We start from the raw sequence: 25,474 nt of genomic DNA, 5'->3' as shown, positions 1-25,474 counted from the left end.
GATGAGGGGGGAGAATGCTTTTAGGGCTTTGTGAATGGCGAGAAGTTCGAGGAAGTTTATGTGGTTGGCCCTCTCTGACGGGGACCAAAGATTTTGAACCGTTAGACCGTTCATGTGGGCTCCCCAAGCGTAGGTGGAGGAGTCTGTGGTTATGGTTAGCGATGGCGGGGCTGGATGGAAAGGAAGGCCCTTGCATACGTTTTGGTGAGACATCCACCATGAGAGAGACTGGCGGACGGACGACGGTACCGACAGGTATCTGGAGTTGTGGTGGTGGAACGGTTTGAAAGTGTCTATAAACCACCTTTGCAGGGTCCGAAGGCGCAGCCTGGCAAACGGGGTCGTGAGAACCGTGGAGGCCATGTGGCCTAGAAGGACCTGAATGACACGGGCTCTGACCCTCCGGGCAGATCGACAAAGGGCGATATGGTGGCGGAGAGCCAGGAATCTGTCGAACGGAAGTGACACAGTCTCTGCGACGGAGTCGAAGAGGGCCCCGATGAACCGGATTCGGGTTGACGGGGAGAGATTTGACTTCTCGGAATTGAGTTGGAGGCCGAGAGATTTTAGAAGACGCAGCGTGAAAGAGACGTGATTTTGGAGAAGAACCGGGTCGGGCCCGACGAGAAGCCAGTCGTCCAGATAAGGAAAGACCGTGATGCCATGTAGCCTGAGGTGAGCCGCTACGGCGGCGACAACCTTGGTGAAGACCCTCGGGGCCGTGACGAGACCGAAGGGCAAAACGGTAAACTGGTAGGTTTGGTCGAGAACTTTGAAGCATAGGAACCGTCTGTGCGCCTCTCGTATCGCCACGTGGAAGTAGGCGTCTCGTAAGTCTATGGAGGCAAAGTAGTCTCCCCGCTGCAGCATCGGGAGGATAGAGGCAATAGAGACCATCCTGAATTTGGAGGGGCGAATGAATATATTGAGTGCCCTTAAGTCCAGAATCGGGCGTAGCCCGCCTCCTCTTTTCGGGACTGTAAAGTATCTGGAGAAGAAACTTAGAGGGTCCAGTTCGGGAGGGGAGGGACGGATAGCGCCTTTGGCCAGTAGCGCTTCGACTTCGGCCAGTATCTCTGGGGAAGGGTTTGAGTGGAGAACGTGACCTGTAGGAGGGAGGTCCATGAACTCTAAGGCGTAGCCGTCTTGGACAATGCGGAGAACCCACGCATCTGAAGTAATAGAGTCCCATTGATTGTAGAAAGGGGCTAGTCGGTCTGCAAAGATACCGAAGGGACGAGGCAGCGTGGGCTCTACAACGGTAGCGGGCGAGGAGCTTTGGCAGGAGTTGGCGTCAGGTACGCCGATTAGGCTGCGGAGGAGCAGGGGTGGATCGACCGCGTTGCTTTTGCGGATGAGGTCCCCGGCGAGGTTGGTGATGGGCTTGATTGTTCGAGCCCGAAGGCCGCCTGAAAGAATGGTGTCTGAAAGATTGCGGCGGGAAACGGCGGGAACGGTGCGGGAACCAGCGAGTGCGCTGAGGTTGAGGTTGGTCGCCACATTTAGACGCAAGAATTTTAAAGTCATGATTAGACTTGAGTTTGTCATCGGTACCGGCGTGAAACAGTCCGAGCGCGTCAAAGGGAAGGTCCTCAATGACCTGTCTGGAAGATGAGGAGAGACCCGAAGACCTCAGCCAGGCGTGGCGGCGAATGGAAATCGCGTGGGCAATCATTTTACCCGCAGTATCACCTGTATGCTTCGCCATTTGTATTTGGTGGTGAGCGAGCGAGTCTGCCTCCTGTTGGAGGGTAGTGAGGACGGAGCGGTCTTCGTCCGACATCTTAGCGAAGAAGGGCTGCGCCTTCTCCCAGATAATTTGTTGGTAGGCACCCATGCAGGCTCCATAATTCGCCATGCGGCAAAGCAAAAGGGCTCCGGAATAAAGTTTTCGACCCACGGCGTCGAAGCGCTTCCCCTCTCTGTCGGCCGGAGTATTCGACTGACGACCTGAGGATTGAGAGGCCTTAACGACCAGGGAGTTAGGGTCGGGATGGTGTTTGAGCCACTCCAGGGTATCATCGTCGGTACGGTACCAAGTCTCGATCCTCTTCGAGGTCGGAGGAATGGAGGAAGGGTTTTTCCAGGAGGCCTGGATAACGTCCAACAGATAAGGCAGAAAGGGGAGTAGCGTGGCCGGCGGAGCTTGGGCCTGCACCCTTTTGAAGACTGGGTCAGACACTGCTTTGGAGGTTTGCTTGATCTCCAAACCCAGGGCGTCGGCCATCCTGACCATTTGCTCAGCGAAAGCACGAACATTGTCAGTAGGAGAAGGCGGGTCCGCCTCATACGCGTCGTGGGGAGGAGAGAGGTCGAGACCGAGAGAGACCACCGAGGCCGAGAGGACAGAGTCTGGACGGTCGACATCAACATCTTCCTCCTCAGCCCCTTGGGGGGACTGAGGGGGAGAAGACAGCACAGTCTCGGGAGGAGGCAAGGCCTCGCGGGAAGAGAGGGCCGGAGGCCGAATGTCCTTAGAGGCTGAGGCCTGGGCTGCCCGAGCCAGGCGAGCCGTTTGTCTGCCACGCTCCGGTGTCGAGGTGGGAGGGAAGAGCTGTTGGCGCGACGAGCGAGGCGGCGCAAGGGGCTCCGGCACCGGCACCCTGACCACCGTTTGGGTAGAGTGGTGGGGTGAGTCCTGCAACTCCCCATCAGACAGGGGGTGCAATGGAGACTGAGAAACATCTCTAGGCCTCTGGGCTGGTACAATAGGAGAAGACCTTCTCGAGGAAGTTGTCGAGGAAGATGGCGGGTCTTTCTTTGAGGAGGCCGAGGAGGAGGAGCGCTGAGTTAGCCGTTTCTTCGCCGGCGGTTGCTTGGATGCAACCCTCAAGGACTTGCCAGGTGTGGGAGGAACCACAGCTGAGTCGGATTGCGCTCGACGAGACTCCTCGTGAGCCCTTTTAAAGGCTATTTTGATAGCAGAGGAGGACGGAGGGGAACCGATACGAGAGCGGATCGAGGTCACCGAAGCCAGAGAGCTCGACGTCGAGGAAGGTCCCACCTTTCCGGAGCGGGTCGACACGGTCGCCGTCGTCACAGTACACGGTGGTTTGACCGGTTTAGCGACCCTGGAGGTCTTGGACGCTCTGGACGAGACCGAGGAAGCCTTGGCTGCCGGAGGCTTAGTTGGTGGTGCCGACATAGCTCTCAAAGCTGAGGACGCCGACGTACCCGACGTCGACGGAGTCGGTTCTGGCGCGAGAGATTTTTCGTAGAGCGCCGCTCTAAGCCTAGCGGCTCTGTTCTTTCTGGCCTGAGCCGTGAGAGCTAGGCAAAAACGGCAGGTACTGACCACATGAGCCTCGCCAAGACAGAAGAGGCACTTGGCGTGGCCGTCCGAGTCAGGAATTTTAGCAGCACACTGCGTGCAACGCTTGAAACGAGTAGTAGACATGCGAAGAGTCCGAAGTGAACCTTGCGGCGGAAAAAAAGGAACTGGAGAGCGGGCGCCTGGGGCTGCCTTATATGCCCCTTGGGAAGGGGGGCGTGGTTACCGCCAAAATTTGAACTTCAGCTTGGAAGAGTTTCCGTCGGAACCTGCGCAGGCGCAGCTTCTCCATTAGTGTGCATTCACAGAGTACACGAAGAAAAAATAAAAATTACTGTGGTATAATAAAACAGAACAATATAATCTCAAAATTCAGGACAGTAAATAAAGAGCAACACTCTGAAAACGGGAATTCCGGACAGGAAACTATCAGGGCCAGCTAACACCTCCCAACAAAGGATTCCCCCAGGGAGGAAGCTGAGGAGGAAGAATAATAGTGTGTATTATCAGAGTTATTATTATTATTATTATTATTATTATTATTATTATTATTATTATGTTGCTGTGAACCATGAAAATGAACACAATCTGGTTCCAAGTATTAAAAAACTCTAAAATCAGAACAGTAAATAAAGAACAACACTCTGAAACAGTAAATAAAGAACAACACTCTGTTTAATTCCAGAGATTAAACAACCAGGGCTAGCTAAAACCTCCCAACAAAAGATTCCCCCAGGGAGGAAGCAGCCAGCCTTTGAAGCTGAAAGCCTGTTACATGCTAATTATTCTGGCTAATTGCAGCATTCATACTTGCCTCCAACAGACAAAAAAAAAAAAAAAAGGAACAACCAGAAATATTGTATATTCACAAACTTTAGGAAATAACATATACTACCACCAATTCCTCAATACCTTATTTCCCATACCACCACACTTTGCCACAGCAACGCATGGCCGGGCACAGCCAGTATCTTAATAAATGTGTTCATACGTGTATGCATTAGGGAGTATGAGAGAAAGAAATCAATTCTTCTCTTGATCAGTGCTAATTAATAAAAACTGCAAACATTTTAGATGGCATGAGGTAAACATATTATTGAAATATTGATTATTCTTCCTCTTATACCAAGAATTTCTTTGTATTATTTAAACAGATGGAAAATCTTGAGCTTGAAGAACTTTATTGTGAAGATAATCCATTGCTTGAGAAGAATCCAGTTAGTGCCATACAAGAAGAAGACATTTTGACTCTTAAGGTTATTAATCAGAGCATATTCCTTTAAAATAAGGTGTTACTAATGTGGTACAAAATAATGCATAACGGCTAGTACACTACAAGCTCTCTCTGAAATCCTGTATGACTTTTATCAGAGGGGGTTGGTGATACAGGGCTAAAGAAGGCAGTAGAAGACTTTGATATAAAACAGGTTTCTGTATTCCCATTTATTTTGGTTTTTGTTTGAGGCAATGAGATAACAGGTTATAAATTAAACTCAAAATGTAAAAAATACCCAAAATACCTGATTTTAAAAATCAAAACATCACTGAAAATGCAAATTCTACAAAACAATCTTGTTTGAAATAGGGCTTGCATGTATATATATGTGTGTGTGTGTATTTATTTATTTATTTAATGCAAGAAGCTTAGAAAACCATAATTACAAAATAAGTATTTCTCTTGGAAACAATCAGAATTTTAACAATGTGATTCCCCCTCCCCACAAGACGAGATTCTTGAAAAAAAGTCTTGCTATTTAAATATTAAGTCGTGGTAATAATTTTACAGTGCTCAAATTGTGCAAATACACTAGTAACATTTAAAATAATATAGTTTTAGAATTGATTACATTCTCCAAATATGTGTTCAAATACCCTTTGATTCTAGCTGACTGCATGTGGGTAGAAAACTCTCGGTTGTTTCATAGAAACATAAACACTGTATAAACAAAAGACAAAGCTTGCAGGCAATTTCTAAATGTATTTTAGAAACATGATACTTAATACATGGGGCCTAAACCAGAAGCCTCATGAGCAAATGCTGGCAGCTAGTTCACAACTGTGTCTAATACAGGCACCACAGACTTCTACAGACACTGTAGGGAAAGGCATGAACACAATTTTCTATGGTTTATAGGCAGTGTGACACCTTTGGGAAGGCTAGCCCTATTAGTGTACTAGAACATTTGACTTCTGCTTTGCCTGGTTAACAGAACAGTATCTTCTGCTTTCTTATGCTGGCTACAACCCATGTCTCTTCATTTTTACCTATGTTCATTTCAGTGGGGGCACATTTCCTTGCTCTTCTGGTAATAATAAATAATAATAATAAAAGTTTATTTATACCCCGCCACCACTCCCCAACGGGGACTCGGGGCGGCTTACATGGGGCCATGCCCAGGACAATACAATATAACCATATCATAATACAATTAAATAATACAATAAATAAAAATAAACAGTACAACATAAGATCAAAACAGCAGTATAACAAGGGCGGGCCGCATGAACACTAAATTAAAACTCTGGGTGAGAAAGGGATCAGAATAAAAACCTCGGGGGACAGGGACGTCAGATAGTGAAACAGTCTAGAGGATAAATGTTGGGGGGAGTAGCAGAGGAACATTTACTCTCCGAAAGCACACTGGAAGAGCCATGTTTTTAAATCTTTCCTGAAGGCTAAAAGGGTGGGGGCTTGCCTGATTTCAATGGGCAGTGAGTTCCACAAGCGGGGGGCCACAGCAGAAAAGGCCCTCTCCCTTGTTCCCACAAGGCGGGCCTGAGATATAGGCAGTGGCGACAGGAGGGCCTCCCCTGATGATCGGAGAGATCGGGCAGGTTTATGGTAGGAGATACGGTCACGAAGGTAGGCGGGTTAACAGAATAATGCTTATGATAATGGTAATTATCATAATTATGGTTAATGCTTATGATAATGGTAGCATAGAATCATAGAATCATATAATAGTAGAGTTGGAAGAGACCTCATGGGCCATCCAGTCCAACCCCCTGCCAAGAAGCAGCAGCAGCAGCAATAATAATAATAATAATAATAATAATCATAATCATAATCATAATCATAGTCATAATTTTTGTTTACAGCCCTTAGGTGGAATACAACATTGTACTAAAATATATTCCATAAAAAGCATATACAAAAAAGTATTTCTATACACATTAAAATACATGAAACAAAAATTCAAACACAATAAACAGAATGTGAATTCATAGTTAAAAACCGACTGGGTAGGCCTCCTGGAAGAGATATATCATCAGTTGTGTTTTAAATTCATTTAGCTGTTGGAACTCTTTCAGTAGGTCATTCCATAATGTTGGGGTGGCTGATGAAAAGGTCCTCTGGGTAACGGTTGCCAGTTGGGTTCTGTCTGGTTGGAGTAGCTGCCCTACAGAGGACCTAAGTGTCTGAGGGCGAATAGTACAGGAGAAGGTGATCCTGTAGGGCTTTAAAGGTCGAAACCATGTAGGGTTTTAAAAGTCAAAAACAACACTTTGTACAACACTTGTACTTTGCCTGGAAACTAACTGGCAACCGGTGTAGTGATTTTAGTATAGGATGACTTGAGCTCATGATGGGTTTCCAAATGAACATAGCCAGCCAGGAAGTTAAATCTTTGTGTTTCCAACCTCTGATATAAGGAAAATACCTTCACTTTGAATTTTACCTTTTTCATTGTAAAATTACTCAGAATTCATCCATTGTTCCTTTTGTATGGCCCACCCTTTGCTAATGAATCGTGCAATGCACACTGCAAACACTAGCACCTTCTTTGCACTTTATTTGACAAATTATAACTCTTCACCTCTACAGTTTTTGGCTTTTTCTCTGTTGGAAAAAAATCCTGCTGGCCCATCAGGAATATACATACAAACATTTAATCACCTAGTACTAAACCAACATGCCAGTAGGCATTTTGTTTTTGTAAATATTTATGGTAAAATATAACATCATTGTTTCAGCTATCAGTGTTCTTGTTACAGTGCAATTTAAAAGCTACCATGTACACATCATTATAACTTTCCAACAACAACAATAACAAAAAGATGTATTTCTTGGTTTTGGAAGGATGGGCACATTCACACTTGAGGACGTTTAGCAAAAGTGTGTGTTTTGGTGTAAAGCAAGGGTTCTCAAATTTTTAAAGCTGCGGAGCCCTTTTTGAAGGGAAGATTTCTTGTGGAGCCCCACTAAACTTTTGGACAGAGGGGCCACATTGCATTTTAAAATTTGACAGATGGACGGGCCATTGGCAGATAGATGGATAAGGTTTGTGTGAACTAACTGGAAAAAATGAACAAATTCATATGCACACTACACATATCTTCTTTGTAGTGCAAAAACAGAAAAAATACAATATTTAAAATTAAAATATTTACAATTTTAACCAACATAAACTTAACAGTATTTCAGTAGAAGACCCCAGGAGCCATCCAGTCAAACCCCCTTGTAGTAAAAGCACAAATCAAAGCAACAGATGATCATCCAACCTTTGTAGTAGTAGTAGTAGTAGTAGTAGTAGTAGTAATATTAGGAGCAACACAGGGACCATCCAGTCCAACCTCCTGCTCTGCAGGAAAAGTGCAGTCAAAGCATCCCCAACAAATGGCCATCCAGCCTATGAAACAACAACAACAACAACAACAACAGAAATAATAATAATAATAGGAGCAATCCAGGGGTCATCCAGTCCAACATGCTGTGCAAGAAAAGCACAGCCAAAGCGGTGGCGGGGAGGCCTTGCAGGCCGCAACGGTGGTGGCTGCAGCTACCGTAGGCCATTCTGGGGAGGACCCGTAGACCTTGCTGGTGGCAGCAGGGCTCCACAGGCTGACAGCTACCTGGGGGGGGGAGCAGGGGCCCCACACGGAGCCTCTAACTGAGCTTTGCAGAGCCCGAAGGGCTCCACGGAGCACAGTTTGAGAACTGATGTCATAGAGAACTGCAAATTACTTATAAAAAGATTTATTAAAATGTGGAACCATGCTCAGAAAGTCACATGATAAATATTGTGAGTTAAAAGCATTATTTGAGGTTTTGTTGCAAGTTCTTTTTAACTATTATTGATTATTCTTTTCAATTGTACAGGAGCTAACGGCAAGATTTATTCTCTCTCAGCTGGAAAACAAAAACATTTATTTACACAGAGCAATGCAGAACAACCTAGAAGTACAGGCAGTCCTTTCCCATAAACGAAAGTGTGCTCAGTGTGGCTCTAGTTTTTTGAGCATGTGGCTAGAATGTGTGAAGTTTCTGGATGTAAAACAGGTAATTTTATGTAATACTGTATTCTTCTTATTTATTAGAATTATCAGATTTGTTACTTTTATTTGAATCATGGGAATTATAATTTAATAAGGTCTTTGTCAAATAGTGCTGATGCCTTACTTAACTACAGTTCCTATGATTCCATATTAGTGAGATGGTCTGAAACAGCATTCATTCTACTGTATAGTTGCCTTCATAAGTCACAGGTCATTTAGTTTGTGACCACTTTCTGAACCTGTCTTTGAGAAGACGTGAGATGTTGATATCTGTCTACAGACAGATTTAAAATAAGAAAGGCTTTCTTTTTAAAGTTGGAGTAACAGCAGATATTGCTAAGTTCTACAGCTACATGCTGTTAACATATATAATTCCACATAAGGCCTAAATGAAGAATCGCTAAACCAGCTACTGGAATATCTCAGACTATTTCAAGAGAATCCATACAACAATGAGTCTATAACAGCAGGCCAAAAATGATCTACAGCCATACCTAATGCTAAGAAAGACCACTGGATAGAGCTGCTTGAGAATCTTGATATGCCCAAGAGTAGCTGAGACGCCTGGATAGTGACCCTCTGGTCAACTGTGGACATGCAAGCCTAACACCAGACCAGATAGCACACCAACTAATTCAGAACGGGAAAACCAACTGCAGCAAAGTAAAAGTGAAAATCAACAGGGACCCAGAACGTGAAACCCATCAGTTGTCATCTCCCCTAAACCTTAAAGAACTCAGAGAAGTTATTAAGTGATGCAAACCTGGTAAAGCACCTGGCCTAGATGACCTGATGATGGAGCAAATCAAACACTTGGGCCCCAAAACTGAACACTGGCTTTTGAAATTTTACAATCAATGCTTGGCATGAATGCTATGGAGGAAAACTAAGATCATTGTCATTTTAAAACTTGGTAAAGATGCCTCCAATGCCAGGAATTACTGACCAATCTCTCTCCTATATCATCTATATAAAGTATATGAGATGATACTATTAAATTGACAGTTATTGAACCACTGCTTATTCCACAACAAGCAGGTTTCAGACCAGGGAAAAACTACAGCTACTACAAAGATAACCATCTGAAGCCTAACCCTGCCAAGACACAAGTATGTGCTTTCCACCTACGGAACCGTGAAGCTAACAGGAAATTGAAAGTTACCTGGGAAGGCCAAGAGCTTGAACATTGTTTCCATCTTAAATATCTTGGTGTCACCATAGATTGAACACTAACATATACGGAACACTGCATGAACACCAAGCACCAAGTAACTGCATGCAATAACTTCCTGCGGAAACTTACTGGTAACGTGTGGGGTGCAGACCCAAAATTAATAAGAACATCAGCCCTGGCTTTGTCTTACTCAACTGCCGAGTATGCCTGCCCTGTTTGGCACAAGTCTGCCCATGTGAAGCAGGTGAACATAGCATTGAACGAAACATGCAGAATAATCACGTCTCAAACCTACACCTGTTGATAAACCCTACAAGCTAGTTGGCATTCCCCCCCCCTCCCCCGATGTGCAGCAAGAAGTTGCTGCTAATTGTGAGAGAAATAAGATTGAACACTGCATGGCTATCAGCCTCCCTCCAGTACACTCAAATCAAGAAAAGGCTTCATGAGAACCACCACTCCGCTTAACATTCCCCCAGCAACAGCAAGAGTATCCCTCTGGGCAGCTAAACCAGGAAATCCCAATTGGATGGCCCCCCACAAGGGTCTGCCTCCAAGGGCACACCAAGAATGGGCAACTTGGAAGTCCCTGAACAGACTCAGAAGTGGAGTGGGCAGATAAATGACAACTTGGCAAAATGGCACTACCTAAAATAATCCTCCACCTTGTGCGACTGTGGAGCAAAACAGACAACTCCGCATCTGTATGCTTGTCCGCAATGTTCTGCCTCATGTACAGAGAAAGAATTGTTTGTGGCTACAGACCATGCTGTTGCCCGTTTTTGGTCAAAAGATATTTAGCTTCTATTTTTATCAGTTTTATATGAATTTATGCAAGCTTTTGATATGAAATAAATAAATAAATCCACATCTAAACAAATGGATAAAATATATGAAGGTAAAATTGCTGGATTAGATAATAAGTTCATATACTCCAGTATGAGTTTCCCTCAATGGTTATCTTTCTCCTAATTGTAGTCTCAAAATTCCTTCCATTTTCTGCTAGAATTTCCATTAATCTAGTTTCTCAATTTAGTTTATTTATCTGTACTCTTGGTTCTTCTTTTCTTTATTCAGTTTAAGTTAGATTGTTTTCGGTGACCAAATCCTTAGTATCTGATGTTACTGAGAAGTAAAGGGCCTTGAATTTCACTGGCTGATTCATCTTTTTATTTTTTGGTTCTTTTAGCTCTGCAATGTTTAATTTCTCCCTAGTTCCTCTTAAAATTATAACTGTGGAGAGTATATTGCGTGTTACCTAATGAACTTTCAGCTCTGCATGAAATGATGTAATGAAAAATTGCCTTTGAAAAAGAGATGGAGTAGGTGTTCACTCCAGAAGAGTTTGACTTAGAGGACCCATATTTGGAGGCTCTTTTGAACAATATAATCATAGGTCCTAATTTTGTTATCATAACAAAAATCACGGTTACTTGAATGGTATTAGTTCAGATATGGCAGAAACATAGTTTGGTTTTATATCTGAATCATCCCCGTCTCTGAGTTTGGTATAAACAGGTCAGTACCTCGCACTGCCTATGCCACATGTTGGAATCAAGACATGGAAGCAGGTATTTTGCTATCAAGTAGAGAGAGTTGTCATGAAGAAGACACACAACTTGCATAATTTTTGCTATTTCTTTTCCCCCTGCCTCCATACAGACGCATACAGATTGAGAACAGAAGATTATAGAACCCCAGTCTGTATAAAAATTGCTACTATTGCTTGATATTTCTTTTGATATTTCTCCTGGAAAGGTCTTTGAAAGGACAAGTGCATAATGCCCTTTCTAGAGACTTGAGCAGAAGTGGCAAGTCTGACTCTGTTTTGTAACACCTCATCAGCAGCACATGATCTCTAGATTTTCAGTTTCACTGTTCTGCTCTTCCAATTATTAAGTTTGAATATCATCCAATATAATAACTTTCCTTGGACTGCTCTGGCCCATTTCCCCACCAGATTATGTAGTGTTGAATTGTGCTTCACAGGTGCAGAATGCCTATTGCCTTGCCATGTAGTGATAAACTTCTTTAAAGCTGTGTTGTAGCTGTGGCCCTGAAATAAACACTTTTATTTTTAAAAAATCCCAGCCAACACTTTCTTGTTCATGTTGTTTAAGCAAATCTGAATGTTAACGGGGAGTTCATTGTACAGGCAGTCTCTGAGTTACTAACATCTGACTTACAAACTACTCATAGTTAAGAACGGGGGTGAAACAACAGGAAGTGAGAGAAATCTATTTCTTGGAAGGGCCATAAAGTGTCATCATGAGGAAAAAGTGTATGCACTGAAGCTTTATCACTAATCCTTATTTCTACAACATGCAATTTTTTTTCAAAATCCAATTATCACAGGCACAGAAAGTGAGGTGAAATCTTGTTTGTAACTTGGAGACTGCCTGTATTGAGTATTATGAGAGAAGTTCACAATTAACCCTCATTTGATATCTAACTAGCAGGTATACATAGGAGCATACTCTGTAAAGTGCTATAATTCTGATGCAATTATTTCTTTTTCTTTTTCTTTTTAAAAGCAAATGACGACTAGCAGAAACTTGGAGCTCTTACCTGTCAGGGCATTTCTGTGCTCATACAAGTGCTTTAACCACCCTGACCATGGACTCTTTGGGATTGCTGTACTCTAGACCAAGCAGTCCACTCAAAACCTCAAGGAGATCTGATTATTATAAGAACTTAAGCTGAACTTACCATCTGGTGCAATGCCAATATCACTTTAAAATACACAATTGTTTCGGAACAGTGGTTTCAGAGAGGTGATCTAGTTGTGGGCAGGAATTATTCCTTACAGCTGTGCAGAGCTAGCAGTGTGTTTTGGCAGGCATGACTTTGCTTCTGAAAATGGATAACTCAAGTAATGGCATTGTTCAGCAGTGAGGTAAAGTTTTATAATATAAACTAACTAACCTGGGTTACTGTGGTTTCTTTGGCTGCTATATTATGATGCATGCTGTACCCAAATGTGTAATTCTGATAAGTATGTTCTCTCCACCTCCTGAAAAGCTAGGGTCAGAACCTAAAAGTGCAAAAGTATGTGGTGATTACGTAGTCCTTGATTTCCATTATAAACCCTGTTTTCCAGAAGTGTATAACTTGGCTTTACCACTTGGCATGCAGAATTTTAAATGCAGGAGAAAATGTGCTGGAGTGTTTAAAAAGAAAAGAAAAGAAAGGCAAGATGGCACACATTAAAAAGGATTTCTTTGCTCATAGGAGCTTTAATTGCAAAAGGGTTTGTGTTATGAGAAACTGTAGAAGAGACACATTTCTCAGAGGAAAGCAACTGTATGGGATGTTTCTATACCTACTTAATTTTTAACTTTTGTTATGTATGGTTCCCTTCTTTATGTTTTGTGGGTATTTTAAATTCAATGCTGTAGTTCACCATAATTTACAACTTGCATTCTCATCTGATTTGCATTACACTGCTACTGAAAAGAGAGCTATTACTTAAAATTAACTCTTAAATACAAATATGTAGCTCATGTCAGTGTTTTACATATAGGGACCATATAAACATTTAAACAGAAAAAGGCTTATTTCAGTTTAGAATAAAAAGTAGGATAATGGGTTTTCTTAACGTACCAATGCTCTATATGCAATAATCTATTTAATCAATTAATTAAATGCAATGCAAATGAAATGAAATTTAAACCAAATATGAATAACACACAAATAGATCTAAATATATTGTAAATGTTTAGATCAAATTTTCCCTCCATCAATGTTGTAAAGAAAACTAAAAGGTAAAATATGATGTCATAGAATCATAGAATAGTAGAGTTGGAAGAGACCTCATGGGCCATCCAGTCCAACCCCCTGCCAAGAAGCAGGAAATCGCATACCTGTATAAGCGAGCCTCCGGTGGCTCAGTGTGTTAAAGCGCTGAGCTGCTGAACTTGCAGACCGAAAGGTCCCAGGTTCAAACCCGGGGAGTGGAGTGAGCGCCTGCTGTTAACTCCAGCTTCTGCCAACCTAGCAGTTTGAAAACATGCAAATGTGAGTAGATCAATAGGTACCGCTCCGGTGGGCAGGTAACGGCGTTCCATGCAGTTATGCTGGCCACATGACCTTGGAGGTGTCTACGGACAATGCTGGCTCTTCGGCTTAGAAATGGAGATGAGCACCAACCCCCAGAGTCAGACACTACTGGACTTAACGTCAGGGGAAACCTTTACCTTTACCTTTTACCTGTATAAGCAGCAGCAAAGGACTCAGTACTGTTTGTTTGCCTTTCTTACTGGGGCAGAAACCCCATGTCAGCTGCCCTGATTTCTTTGGAAGAAAAGGATACAAGTGTAATAAATAAAGTGGTAATTAACCACAGTTGCTCATTAGATCCTATAAGCCAAATAATGTTTGAACACTAGTTTCTTGAAAATACAGTAGAGTCTCACTTATCCAACATAAACGTGCCAGTAGAATGTTGGATAAGCGAATATGTTGGATAATAAGGAGGGATTAAGGAAAAGCCTATTAAAAATCAAATAAGGTTATGATTTTACAAATTAAGCACCAAAACATCATGTTATACAACAAATTTGACAGAAAAAGTAGTTCAATACGCAGTAATGTTATGTTGTAATTACTGTATTTATGAATTTAGCACCAAAATATCACGATGTATTGAAAACATTGACTACAAAAATGGCTTGGATAATCCAGAGGCTTGGATAAGCGAGGCTTGGATAAGTGAGACTCTACTGTAGTTAGTATATGTTATTTCCTAAAGTTTGTGAATATACAATATTCAGAACGTTGGATAAGTGAAACTCTACTGTACTACAGAAGCAAAGCATTTGTGATCCTTGCTTACAATATGCTATGGTTAGTATTAAATAGGAACTGCATTATATGGTCAGTGTAAACCTATATAATGCTGTTCCATTCTGCTAAATTGCATTGTGTGTGTTTACACTGACCCACATGTAGTTTGAATTCAGTCCTGTGATACTGCTTTGCTAATCATGCACTGAGAGGACCCTATCTGTCAATTTTATATATTTAATATGTATTATATTGTTGCTACTTTACCTAGATGTCTATCACCCAATACAGTTAAAACAGAAGTAGAAGGAAACTAATTCAAGGTTTGTTTGAAGAAATTTCTGAAGCAAATGTGGAACTTCAAATTAAAAAGTAAATATTCCACATTTTGACTTTCAATAATATTTAATTTTACCTAGAAGTATTTGGTGGTAGCACATATATAACAAGTTGACCTTCCTGAGAAATCAAAAACTCATAATGTCTATTTTAATTACAATAGAGATTTGTAACTTACTCTCCATGTGTGCGTGTGTTTGTGTGTGTTTTAATCCATACTTCAGTAGTCGACCAGAACCAACTTGAGAAGCACTTTCATAGCCATTCATGGTCGCTCAAGTTTTGCAGTGGCTTTCAAAACTAATCTTTATTTTAAGAAAATAAACTTAGAAAATGACATTCAAAATGTAACAAATATACTAGCCAAATATTAAAAATGAACATAACACTGTTTTCAGGCGTTTTCATTAGAAACTAAGTATGGTCGGCACTTACCGTGTTTCCCCGAAAATAAGAGTGTCTTATATTAATTTTTGCTCCCAAAGATACACTAGGTCTTGTTTTCAGGGGATGTCTTATTTTTCCATGAAGAAGAATTCACATTTATTGTTGAACAAAAAAAGGAACATTTATTATATACTGTATAGTAATTGTCATCACAAACCAGCATAACCAGACAAATTGTGAATCCTATCAAGAATTTCTTGTTACTACCATTATTTCCATGTACAACAATCTATGGTATGTACATTTACCAATCCTGTATGGTCTGGTGTTCTGTTCAGCGGGCATGCTTCCAAACAAAAACTTTGCTAGGTCTTACTTTCGGGGGAGGCCTTATATTTAGCAATTCAGCAAAACCTCTACTAGATCTTATTTTCAGGGGATGTCTTATTTTTGGGGAAACAGGGTAGTCCCTCTTGTTGAACAATTTTATTTTCATGCAGAATTAAATATCTGTAGGCTTGATTCATATTGCCAGTAAAATACATTATACATAATGGTGACAGAAATAACTTGTGCAGTAACAGTGAGAGTGCTGTTTTGAAGTAATTAAGGTAAGTTACTTTCTGCCTAGAGGACTAAAAGATTTGAAAGATAATTCACAAGCAGCTAGTACTAGTATGGAACAGCATAATCTGAGATATGTCATAATTATTTTCTATTCGCTTGATTAATCATGAAAGCTTTTACACACACACATATCTTTTGCAAACAAAATCAAAACATCTTCAGACTAATTTTAACTGTGTGCTGTAGTTCTGCACACAACTGTGTTAATTAGGATGACTTGGAGACATTAGTTTTAACATTTTACGCTAGTTCTAAACTGACAATATAATGCAGTTCGATACAGTTCAAGCTGCATTATATGGTCAGTGTAGAACCAGCCTGTGTTTTGGTTTTTGAAATGGCCTGTGTATGTTTCTAATCCTGCTGGCAAGATTTGTTTGTTGGTTTAAGCATCTTAATGAAATATCCTTTGTTTCGTTATAAACTATAAAAGTAGCCTGAAAGGTACATGCAAGTAGTAATGGATGGATGTTGATTTAAATGTACCTTTAGGCAAAGGTCTAGTTATTATTATTTTCAGTGGAGGAGGTAAAACAAAGACTATTGTGTGTTCAATAACCTGAATACTATATTAACGGAATCAATACTTTCCGGCTCTACAAACATCACACGAGCATTGGAATCTATATATATAAAAGGGTAATGAAATTTCGGCCTAGGACAAAACAACAAAACTACACATCCCAGAAACACTAAACTTGGCAGCACAACCCCTCATCCATGCCTCTACGTTCATACAAAAAGCTCCAGCTACTCCAGAAAATGGCCAGGCTTTGAGACTGCAAGGCTATTCACTGCTATTCCACCTGGCCAACAAAGGATTCCCATAAGCCACAGCAACGCGTGGCCGGGCAAAGCTAGTATATATATAAAATGAATGATACCACCTTCAAATATTCCAGGAGTAGTTGAATACTCAAGAACATTGAACATTTAATGTTATGCTTCTTTGGAATAAAGAAAGGAATTTTATCAAGTGTCTTACTTGGAAAATAGCACAAAACAGATATGCTTATTTCTGTTAAACCCTCATTTGCATGAAAAATACTTGCCTAGGCTACAGTCCAAAAGGGTAGATTTATGGGTAGGGCAGAAATGGATATAAATACTTCCTTTCTATAAAGGATGATCCTTGTGAGCTTGATACGCTGCAGATTACAAGTCTAAACAAGGTTTTAAAAATAGTATGCTCTATTTTCCAGTGATAATTCTTACAATATTTTCATTATTCATTGAGATTGCCATCGCTTTCCTTAATTTGGTACTGTTCCACTATCTGTGCAGAGGCCACAAGGGGGCACTAGACAGAGAAGGATATTTCTTTTTATGGGGGTGGAGGGTGGGTTGAAGGAGTAAAACCATTTCTCCCTGTTTTCCTTTTATTCCCCCTACCCATGTCCCTATTGTGGAAACAACCCTTGTTTATGATATGGGAGGTGGGGAGGGAATAACCAGCAAAAATGGGGGAAATGGTTTTCCTCCTTCAACTCCTCCCCTGTAAAATGGACTATCCTTTCTCTAGGCCCCCTTTTGGAATCTGCCCAGATAATGGAACTGTACTCTTAATTTTATTATTATATTCATTTTGTTTAATAAAATATTGAATAATTTAACATTACTATTATTCAGTATCATTTATTACAGTAATTTCTTACCTTTAATCAAGAAAACCATGTGCAAAGATACATCCACTTTAAAAAAAGCTTAAGCATCCCAGATTTCTTACATTCTATGCAACCTCAATGCTGTTAGAAACCTAAATGTTCTTAGAAGAACCAACAGATTGTGTGCTTACTGCATGATATTTACTTTCATTCTAATTATTTACCTTGAGTGTTGTGCTACCCTAATACTTTATTATAAACCAGTTATAGAGAGCAAACAATTGCACATACAAATAATATCATTACTAATTATGGGGAACTCTGCCTTCTGTTGCAACGGGTTACAGCACACGTGTACAGTAGCATCAGGAAAAACTAAGGCCTTTGGGCAGCCTTGAATATCATGTTTTGCCAGTGATAAAACTATGTTTCAAGATAGTTGAAAATATTTTGGAATGAAGAAATACAAATACATGAGTAACAAAGAACAAACAGACCAAACATAACCATCAACATAAAAAAGGTATTTGAGGAGGAATACAAATAGAGATTAGGGACACAAAACAGTGACAAAATCGTAACCAGAGGAATATAGTGATCAGTGCTTAGTGTGTTTCTTTTAAGAAAAGTTGGAGTTAAATGATCAGAACAAATTAAATCACTGCAGGGGCAAACTTTGGGCAGAAAACGTTACTCCATGCATTCACTATTATTGTCAGATTTAATCAGAGGTAGCTAGCTAGCTATTGGTTTGTATATTAACCACAGACATTCACTGAAAGTTTAGAATGTGCTGCCAAATATCTAAGCATCTTTGGGAAAAATATCCCAAGAGGAAGTAACAGAAAGTTCCAAATTAACTGTTGCAGCTACAATGGGAGATTAATTTCTATTGTCATCAAGAATCAAAGGTTTGGAATAACTGTCTTATTAGCATTATCTAGCAATTCTAGCATCACTACTTCCTTATGCTTTTTATGTTCTGTAGCAAAGACAAAAAGCCTCAAATTAGATGGCTGTCATGATATAATCTCAAATTAGCTAATATGACACAAGACAAATATATATCTACTTAGCATCATATAGTTGATAAATGAGCATGCTGTTGTCTAGTCCAGGTACTCTCCATGAACTCTCAAATAATGGCGAAGACATTTCTCTGCCTGAGATGTGGACAGTTATAATTAGAGGAAATTAAGACAGAGCTTTCCAAACTCTGTGTTGGGACACGTCAGCTGCAGTGTCGTGACACAGAGGCCTTAAAGAGCCACACACACTATTTAGTCCAACAAAAGGTTTATTGCAAAAAACAAATAAAAGCTCAGAGACACTTAACTTCAGTGTCTCTGGCCAAAACTCAAAGAATTTACCCAAACTGGGCTCCAAAAGGCAAACAGAAAATAATCCGAATTAAACAGGAGGAAAAACCAGATTAAACAGTAGTCAAAGTAACCAGCAAACAAACAGCGCTGTACACAATAGTTCCACCAGAGAGCGATGTTTCCAGAGTTAACTGCAAGAAGGAGTTTGCCAAAGCCAACCGTAATCCCAGAGTCATCGCTGAAGAAGCCAAAAGGATACGTAGTTTCCAAGTCCGTCAAACGGAGTCATCGTCAAGCCAGTCCACAATCCAGGGAGGGAGAAAGCCACACTCATGAGAAGCCAGTCTAAGTTGAAGATCCACAGGTAACACGAACTCCAGGCTGCAGAACCCAGACCCAAAACCCAACACAAGAATAGGCAGCGACAAACACACACGATACGTAAACAACACTTTGCTTTCTGCAAAGATTCCCCATTTCAGAGTCTACTTTTAACTTACACATCATTATCCAATGATGAGCTGGTCTCCACCCCATCATCATCTCTTACAGCTGTCCTTGTCTTCACACATGAACCCGTTTCCATCCCTCCAGTTCATCTCTTGTCAAAGACTTAGGCTTCCCCATGATTCCGATGTATCTCCCCTTTGCCAACCCTCATGTCCCGAAAACCCCACAAATGTGCCACTAGAGGTTGGCTCTGCACATATATGTACCTTAGTCCAATCCATTGTGTTCTCCCCATCCTCATCACTCCCAGACCCGTCATTCCCAGAGAAACCCATAAACGACTCATCATCTCTGGGAGCAGTAAGTATATCCCGGATCTTCTTCCTCTCTCGTCCTTCATCTGATTCCTGCTCCCGAGTAACCCTCTTTGTGCCTTTATTCCCATCCACCACATCTCCTTCCTCGCTCATTGACTCCTCGCCACTTGAAAACCCTTCGAATGTGTCTTCCTCAGTAAGTGCCATAAGTATATCCCGGATCCTTTTCCTTTGCTGTTCTTCATCTGATACCTGCTCGCGGTAGCCCTTTTCCCCCTTCTGGTACTCATACTACTGCTTGCAACATTACTTACTAGCTCAACTACAACATGCAGTGTGTAGAAGTGTCGCACAAACATAACAAACTTCTACATTTATGTTAAATAAGCAATAAATTATATATATTTTAAAATATGATATAAATGAAAGGTTTTCATGAGACATATTGTGTCCCCATACATTTCATTATTACAATTTACGTATGTGTCCATATCTCTTGATTCTGCTTGGAACTCTCAGCTCTTAATGCAAGGGAGGGTATATCTACACTGTAGAATGTAGTTTCACTGCCATGGCTTAATGCTACGGAATTTGTAGTTTGCTAAGCTACTAGCACTCTTTTGCAGAAAAGGCTAAAGAAAACGACTGCATTAATTTTAGAGTGCACCTTCGGAAACATTGGTAAGTACTGGGATGTGCAGAGAGTAAAATACAACAAAGGAGGGTTGTAAACAGAAATAGAGGGAGCCAGCGGTCTCTTTTGGATTGCTCTGAGAATCTTTGTAGTCACATCGCCATTGCTGCATTTCTGAGTCTTTATTGTGCCACTGATGTCTACCCTCTGCTCACATTCCTATCTTTTCCTCTTGTGAACCAGGCATGGGCAAACTTTGGCCTTCCGGGTGTTTTGGACTTTAACTCCCAGAATTTCTAACAGCCAGTAGGAATTGGAAGGCCGAAGTTTTCCCATGCCTGGTGTAAACTCTTAAGTCCAGAGTGGAGTATCTGTGACCTTCCAGGTGTTGTTGGGCTTCAGCTTCCACCAGTCCTACCCCACGGAAGTTGTAATTTAGCAATATCTGAAGGGCCCATACTCCTGCTAAGTCCTCTGGAGAGGGGTGAATGTATTTTATTAACTGCATATTAATGCCTCTGCAACACCCTTTTAGTTCTAAATACATATGATTTATGGCCACAACTTTTTCTGAGCATGCACTTCAATAAAACCATTTGGGACTGTAACTGAAGCCACCTTAGAGAAAATATTTCAAAGTGGTTTGAACTCTTAAGAATCCAAAAACTGGAAACTGGTAAACAAGTATCAGAATTAAATTCTGAGCGTAACAATGTGTTTTGAGAATCAGAACTTGGCAGAGGTCACAGTACTTTCCCACAAAAAGCTCAAACAAGCTTTCTTTATTCTCTCATTATATCACAGGGAAGGAGAATTGAGCTGTTTTGATGTTGCTGCTAGGAGTCAGAAATCTTTGTCAATTTACTGCAACTCGTCCAGAGAGCTTGCAGTAGATTAAAATGTATTTTCTGTTGTACACTCAGTATAGGTTTGGGGGGCCGGGGCTGCATCTGAGGATGTATCTCAGTGTCTGTACCTGTGTATCCTGCCCTCCATGTTGCAGGTCTAAATAGCATAATAAGAGATTTCATTTCAGCGTAGGCTCATTTTGGCTCAGTTCTCGTATCCGGTTTGTGATTAACACCGAATTACTGTGTTGTGAAATGACGCATGTCTAGAAAGTATGCCATCAACATGAAATGTTTAGAAATCTGAATTAAGAGATGGACGAATACAAATACGTACTGACTGGCTACTTCAAACTGAATGAAACACCAAGTTATATGTACCGCAGCATTTAATATCGCTAAACTTCTAGAACTCCTGTGCAGGAACACAGTTTTCAAATGGCCACACTTGTAAGAATGGCAATACAAAGCTTCATAATGAAATTCAGCTTCAGAGGACAGAAAGCACACATTATACAAGTTCATCTGGGCTCAAACTAGTTTTTCCATGAAGGTTAAAGCTATTTCTTGGGGTGCAGCTACATTATAGAATCAATGCAATTTGTCACCACTTTAACTGATATGGCTCTATCTGTCAAGGGTGCTTTGAATGTGATTTTCTTGCTTCTTGGCAGGGGATTGGACTGGATGGCCCACGAGGTCTCTTCCAACTCTATGATTCTATGATTCAGATGTGGTTTTGACAGTTAATTCCTCTGAAATACAGCCTACAGCACATGGTATCTGTTGGAGGTTTCTATGATTCTATGAAACAAGAAGCAAGGAACTAAGAAAGCCTTTTGTGGTTTTAAGTTAGTAATTGTCAGGAGGCTTTACAATAAGGACAATCAGACGAAAGGTTAGATGTTTAACTGATTGTATGAATTAATATTGCCAACACAGTTATCTAAAGGAGGTATCCAGGTAACAAAGTTTTGCTTTGTTTGCTAGGTAGGGAGCAGCTATTTCATTATGCGGCGTCCAGGAAAGATGAAGCTTTTTATTGATTCCCGCTGCTTTGTGATAATATACTAGTAAAGCTGATATTTAAGGAAATTTTGCTTGAGTACATTCATCTTTAATAAGACTCATTATGCCAGATTATATTCACTTTGGGGAAGAACAAAGGAAATGGACATCTTTATTGACTCCAGGTGTGACTGACGTATTTGCAACGATCTCTCAAAAAGGTATTCTAGGCAGCTAACAAGTACTATATAGCACAGTGTATGTGTTGTGATGTGTGCATCAGCTTTCTTGCTGTAACCCAAAGATTATAATTTTTGTAATTCAGTTTTGTTTGCATAGAATAATAGAATAATAGGGTTGGAAGAGACCTCATGGGCCATCCAGTCCAACCCCCTGCCAAGAAGCAGGAAATCGCATTCAAAGCACCCCCAAAGAAAGCCTCCAAAGAAAAAGCCTCCACCAGGAATGGGTAAACTATTAAATCTAGCAAGTTAATAGTGCATTCAAGTAGATTTGACGAATAGTGACCCTGTTCTAGGATCTTGATAAGATTTATCCAGAGGTTTGCCACTACATACCTTTCTGGCTGTGAATGTGTGACTTGCTCAAGTATAGGGTAGGGTTAATGCAATTTGATACACTTTCATTGCCATGGCTCAATGCTTTGGAATCATGGTTGTTGTTTGGTGAAGCACCAACACTATTTGACAGAAAAAGGCTTAAGAAGACCTTGCAAATCTACAAGACACATAATTCTGTTGCATTATGGCATTGAAGCTAAAGTGTCAATCTGCATTAATTTCAGTGTAGATGCATCCCCAGAGTCATAATCCAACACGCAAATCTGGATACCACACTGGCTGTCAAGGTAGGAGTAATTATTATTATTATTATTGTGTCAGGAGTGAGTTGAGAAACTGCAAGTCGCTTTTGGTGTGAGAGAGAATTGGCTGTCTGCAAGGAAATTGCCCAGGGGAAGCCTGGATGTTTCTGTGGGAGGCGTCTCTCATCTCCCTACATGGGAAGCTGGAGCTGACAGAGGGGAGCTCACCCCTCTGCTGTCTCCAAATTCGAACTGGGAGCTCCACTTATTACTTCATAACATTTTGACAAGGACTTTTTAAAGTAATACCCAGCCCCCTTCTACACTGTCATACAAAAATCTGGAATATCTGCATTGAGTATATGACAATGCAGGGTCATATAATCCAGTTCAGAGTAGATAATGTTTATATCCCAACCCTGCTCTACGCCTGCGGAACGTGGACGGTCTACAGACGTCACACTCAACTCCTAGAACGTTTCCATCAGCGTTGCCTCAGAAAAATCCTGAAAATCTCTTGGGAAGACAGGCGGATAAATGTCAGTGTGCTTGAGGAAGCAAAGACCACCAGCATTGAAGCGATGCTCCTAAGCCATCAACTCCGCTGGATAGCCACGTTGTCTGAATGCCTGACCACCGTCTCCCAAAGTAGTTGCTCTACTCCAAACTCAAGAACGGGAAACATAATGTTGGTGGGCAGGAAAAGAGCTTTAAAGATGGGCTTAAAGCCAACCTTAAAAACAGTGGCATAGACACTGAGAACTGGGAAGCCCTGGCCCTTGAGCGCTCTAATTGGAGGTCAGCTGTGACCAGCAGTGCTGCGGAGTTCGAAGAGGCACGAATGGAGGGCTTAAGGGAGAAACGTGCCAAGCGGAAGGCCCGTCAAGCCAACCCTGACCGGGACTGCCTTCCACCTGGAAACCGATGTCCTCACTGCGGGAGAACATGCATATCAAGAATAGGTCTCTTCAGCCACCTACGAACACACCCCCAAGACATCAGAAATGGAAGACAATCGTCCTCGAACTACGAGGGATCGCCTAAGTAAGTAAGTAGATAATGTGGATTATCTGATTTGATAATCTGGATTATATGGCAGTGTAGATCTAGTCCCAGATGTAATTCTCCAAAGCAAAGTTTGTGCCCAAACTGTGAGGCCTTGCATTTTTTTTTAAAAAAATTGAAAATGTGTTGAATGTTGGCTTTGTAAGGTGTGCATTAGCAGTTTCCAGCTTTGCTTTGGCCTTCTTCTCAGCAAATGCAGAAGCGAGAGCAGAATGCAAAGCCTGATAATCATAGGAAATAAAAGGTAAGGCACAGGCAGATCTCTTTTTCAAAAATGTCCAGGTTTTCTTATAAGATCTGCACTAGAGACATTGGGTGGTCAGGTAGCAGGAGTTCGGAGGAGGAGGAAAGGAAGCAAGCCAAGGCCGCTTCCACACAGCTTAATAAAATCTCACATTATGTGCTTTGAACTTGAATATATGGCAGTGTGGACTCAGATAACAAAAGCAGATAGTATTGTGGGATTTTCTGCCTTGATATTCTGGGTTATATGGCTGTGTGAAAGGGTCCCAATTTAAAGTAGGGCAAAGGGAGCCCCCAAAGCAGCCAGACTCAGTCATGTGTGGGTTACCAAAGGACTCACCTGCTTCCATGGGTTGGATCTCCATTCTCCTCCATTAGAAACACCTCCTGGTGCAGTGATGCTGCCCAGCTGCAAAGGAGGCCTGTCTTGTGTCTGTTGGAATCACTCTGTTGAGAAATGTTACAACTGCCTGGTGCTTACAGGATATTTTAAACGAGACTCATCATAGCAATCCGTAGTTCAAAGTAGCCAGTTTGTAAGTATATCCTCTATTTTTGCTTTTCAATAACTATACCTAGAGTATTTGCTTTGAAATCTGGTTTATGTGGCAGTGTAAAAGGGGTCCCAGTATCAGTTGATGGCACAACACTAGGGGGTTGCAATTATTCTTGTGGACCTCATATATGGTCATATTTACTGTAGAATTAATGCAGTTTTACATCATTTTAACTGCCATGGCTCAATGTTATGGAATCATGAAAGGTGCAGTTTTAGGAGGTCTTTAATTTTCTCTGCCGAAGAGTGCTGATGCTTCATCAAACTACGACTTCCAGGATTCAACATGGTAGCTAAAGTGGTGTCAAACTGCATTCGTTCTACAGAGCAGAAGATTCATCTCTAGACATTTGATGGATTATTGGAAAAACACAAGTCTGTGCTATTAAGGCCTTTTGGTCTGATTTACCGTGGCTCTTGTTTTCAAACGGCCATGCTTCTTATCTCATTTCTTCTGTTGTTGTGCGATGGGATGGTTGAAAGTGAGAACTGTTAAGGATGGAATTTGGTTAAGATGGGGATCTTTCACACAACAGTTATAATCTTTTGATTCTATTTTAACTGTCATGATTCCGTCCTCAACAATTCTGGCATTTGAAATTTCAAAAAGTACAGTAGACTTTCAGGCTGGATCTACACTGCCCTATATCCCAGGATCTAATCCCAGATTATTCATTTTACACTTTCACTGCAGTGTAGACTCGTATAATCCACTCCAAAGCAGATAATCTGGGATCAGATCCT

At 41.3% G+C, this 25,474-nt stretch overlaps 2 protein-coding genes and 1 long non-coding RNA gene across 8 annotated transcripts in view; 2 read left to right on the top strand and 1 right to left on the bottom strand.

Annotated features, from left to right (window-relative positions):
* Positions 1-15,237, top strand: part of lrrc69 (leucine rich repeat containing 69) — a 40,900-nt gene extending 25,663 nt beyond the window's left edge. The window contains exons 6-8 of the mRNA XM_016992798.2: positions 4,426-4,527; positions 8,373-8,552; positions 12,257-15,237. Coding sequence (XP_016848287.2) covers positions 4,426-4,527; positions 8,373-8,552; positions 12,257-12,367 — 393 coding nt within the window. The 3' untranslated portion in view covers positions 12,368-15,237. The remainder of the gene's footprint in view (positions 1-4,425; positions 4,528-8,372; positions 8,553-12,256) is intronic.
* The window catches only part of slc26a7 (solute carrier family 26 member 7), a 146,055-nt gene continuing 133,109 nt past the window's right edge, over positions 12,529-25,474 (top strand). For 3 of the 6 annotated variants that reach the window (XM_062980195.1, XM_062980190.1, XM_062980193.1), the window contains exon 1: positions 12,529-12,618. The gene's annotated coding sequence lies outside the window, so the exon portion shown is untranslated. Of the gene's footprint in view, positions 12,619-22,777; positions 22,912-24,580; positions 24,711-25,474 lie in introns of those variants that run through there. The other 3 variants (XM_062980191.1, XM_062980194.1, XM_062980192.1) reach the window with 2 other exon arrangements.
* LOC134298828 (uncharacterized) lies at positions 18,744-24,601 on the bottom strand. Its single transcript, XR_010005919.1, has 2 exons — positions 24,515-24,601; positions 18,744-19,167 (listed from the first exon to the last, which is right to left on the bottom strand). It is a non-coding gene; the product is annotated as an uncharacterized LOC134298828 (long non-coding RNA).

Source organism: Anolis carolinensis, chromosome 4 (assembly GCF_035594765.1).
Source record: "Anolis carolinensis isolate JA03-04 chromosome 4, rAnoCar3.1.pri, whole genome shotgun sequence".
Classification (NCBI taxonomy): domain Eukaryota; kingdom Metazoa; phylum Chordata; class Lepidosauria; order Squamata; family Dactyloidae; genus Anolis; species Anolis carolinensis.
This window is presented reverse-complemented; position numbering and strand designations above follow the sequence as displayed.